Source organism: Neoarius graeffei, chromosome 25, assembly GCF_027579695.1.
Source record: "Neoarius graeffei isolate fNeoGra1 chromosome 25, fNeoGra1.pri, whole genome shotgun sequence".
NCBI lineage: Eukaryota > Metazoa > Chordata > Actinopteri > Siluriformes > Ariidae > Neoarius > Neoarius graeffei.
This window is the reverse complement of record NC_083593.1, coordinates 52390362-52392861: the sequence shown is the minus strand read 5'-3', so window position 1 is coordinate 52392861 and position 2500 is coordinate 52390362. Positions and strand designations below refer to the sequence as shown.

General features: G+C 37.5%; 1 protein-coding gene across 8 annotated transcripts in view; it reads right to left on the bottom strand.

Moving 5' to 3' along the window:
• The window catches only part of depdc5 (DEP domain containing 5, GATOR1 subcomplex subunit), a 90310-nt gene that overhangs the window by 27978 nt on the left and 59832 nt on the right, over window positions 1–2500 (bottom strand). The window contains exon 26 of one of the 8 annotated variants that reach the window (XM_060908430.1): window positions 969–1020. The exons of the other annotated variants lie outside the window; for them this stretch is intronic. Coding sequence (XP_060764413.1) covers window positions 977–1020 — 44 coding nt within the window. The 3' untranslated portion in view covers window positions 969–976. Of the gene's footprint in view, window positions 1–968; window positions 1021–2500 lie in introns of those variants that run through there. 8 annotated transcript variants of the gene reach the window in all.

Below are 2500 nucleotides of genomic sequence, written 5' to 3'. Positions count from 1 at the left end.
CGTCATGCATCGCTGTCATATTCAACTACCTCATGCCTCATTCGTGTCTAAGAAACACTCAATATTATCATAATTAATGGAAACAACGAATCTGGCTATTGTTAGTACTCACAGCTGTTGACTAGCATGCAGTGAGCGCATGTGCAGAAAGTGCACAGGTAAACAGGTAAGCAGGCCATCCAATAATTTTATTCGGAAGAAATGAATAAAATTCACTTTAAAAAAATAATAAAAACAGCCTTGCGACTGACACAGATGACGGATTTTTTTCCTTTTTATTACCGGAGCATTTGATTTATTCGCTGCTGTCGGGATGTAAATGGAATTTCACGAAATATAACAAAAAATTATTCGAAAATAAAATGTCCTATTCTGCCTTTAAGTGTAAAATGCGAATTTGCGAATGATATTTATTTTTTAACACCGCAAGTGCACAACTATTCTAAAACACTAATGACAGTCAAAATACAATTAGATTTGCCTGGTACAGTCTGGAAAATATGATAAATCTCTCTCTCTCTCACACACACACACACACACACACAGTAATTGAATAATTAACCCTAAAACACATGCAGCCCATGCGTGTAGTGAATCACTCTGAGCACAGCGTGGTGATTAATTCATGATTAACAATTAAAAAGCTGCCCAAGAAGTTGAAAATCCCAGATCCTGAAAGGAGGACAAAGGAAGAAACTGGACGGCAGTGGAGGCAGATCGAGGATGTGTCCCAAGTGCCAGAATTCACGTCTGATTTGCCTGTGTCTTCCTACACATTTTAAAATAAATGTTCCAAATGCTAGAAGACTGCGCTACGATCGTATTTCATCCAAGTCTTTAAACAGTTTGCTTTTTGATAGCTGAGGAATTCCCATAATGCACTTGGACTAGACGACTCGACGCCTGAGCCATCGTTTAGGACACACCCATAATCTGAGTGGAGTGCATGTACCAATTACTCATCATACTTTCACCCTTAAACTCCACCAAAAACACGACCCAGAGTTCCTGAAGAACCTTCTGGACAGAAACACAAAGAGAAGTAACTCCCTGAAGCAAGCCCACAACAATCAGAAAAGGCTGCTTCATCACAGATCACATGACCTCCATTTTTTCACTCTTCTGATGGTTTTATGTGAATGGATTATTCTTTTTTTTTTGTAATTGCTGGAAAGACTTAAAAAAAAAAAAAAGTTTTCCAGACTACAAGTTGCATCTCTGTAATTCCTCTGGGTAATTTTTTTATAACACAGTAATAACAATGTCATAATAGCTGTGGTATAGTTTGCACATTTTAATTTAGAATGTAATAACAGCGTTTTTGCTTTAAAAATCTGACATCACTCACTCCCATAATAACCACAAAAAACGCTCGTTTCTGACTGGCCGACAAGTGCAACTGTAACTGTTAAAACATTAAATCACAGTTCAAGAGTAAATAAAATAAACCTCATATTTTCTACGCTTTTACAGGTTACAGTGTATGGAAACGTTCTTATAAGAAGTGACAAGACGCCGCCTTCTGAGACGTAACCATAGCAACAGTTGTCCAGTGGCAGCCCACTGATCTGCAGGTCATAAAGCCTCCCTTTGTTCAAATGTTGGTACAGTGCGTAGCTGTGAGCCATGTGACTTTGAAATGCACAAGACCACACAATGTGTGTGTGACACAATGTGTGTGTGTGTGTGTGTGTGTGTGTTAGGATAATAATAGTGAGAATAGTCTCAGTGAGAGAATGCGACTCGATCTGCTTCAAAAGTATTGGAGCGGCAAGGATACTTCTATAGTTTCTGCGATACACTGAAGACTTCTGGGTTTGAGATCAAAAGATGATACTGATATTTACAGACAGATGTGTTAAACAACTTAGAACAGTACTGTGCAAAAGTCTTAGCCCCCCCATTATGTTTTTCTCATATGATCTTTGTTACAGATTTCCATTTTATGACTTCTGCATTATCGAGTCAAAACATTACAAAAATATTTTAAAATCCCAAACGTTCTTTTTTTTCCAGCAAAATTAAACGTTACAGAAAAAAAACAACAACAAATTTTGTATCTGAGCAGCGTATTCCATAAGAGAGCACTTTTCAGATTAAAAAAGAAAACATACTGAAGGCTACTGCAAAAGTTTTGGTGCAAAAAGAAGTGAGTGTGACAGTCAAAGTGTCCAGAAGAACTGTGGCTGGTTCTGGAAGATGCTCAGTAAAACCTACAGATCATTTCCGCATAAAACTGACCTCACTGGACCTCAGACTATTAATTTTTATATATGTGACCCCTTACCGAATCCAGGGACACATGTCGGCCGAAACGAATCTGAGATAATCGCAAAAGAAACATTTTTTTTCGAAATTTGTGATTTTTGTTTTTTTCCATCATGTGCAAGTTGAGATCTTGAAGAATGCAATCAGTATTTCAGATAATAGATTGTTTTGTTGGAAAAGCATACATTTTTTGTTGCAAATTGTCTCGTTTTTGTCAGGACTGTAGCCTGCT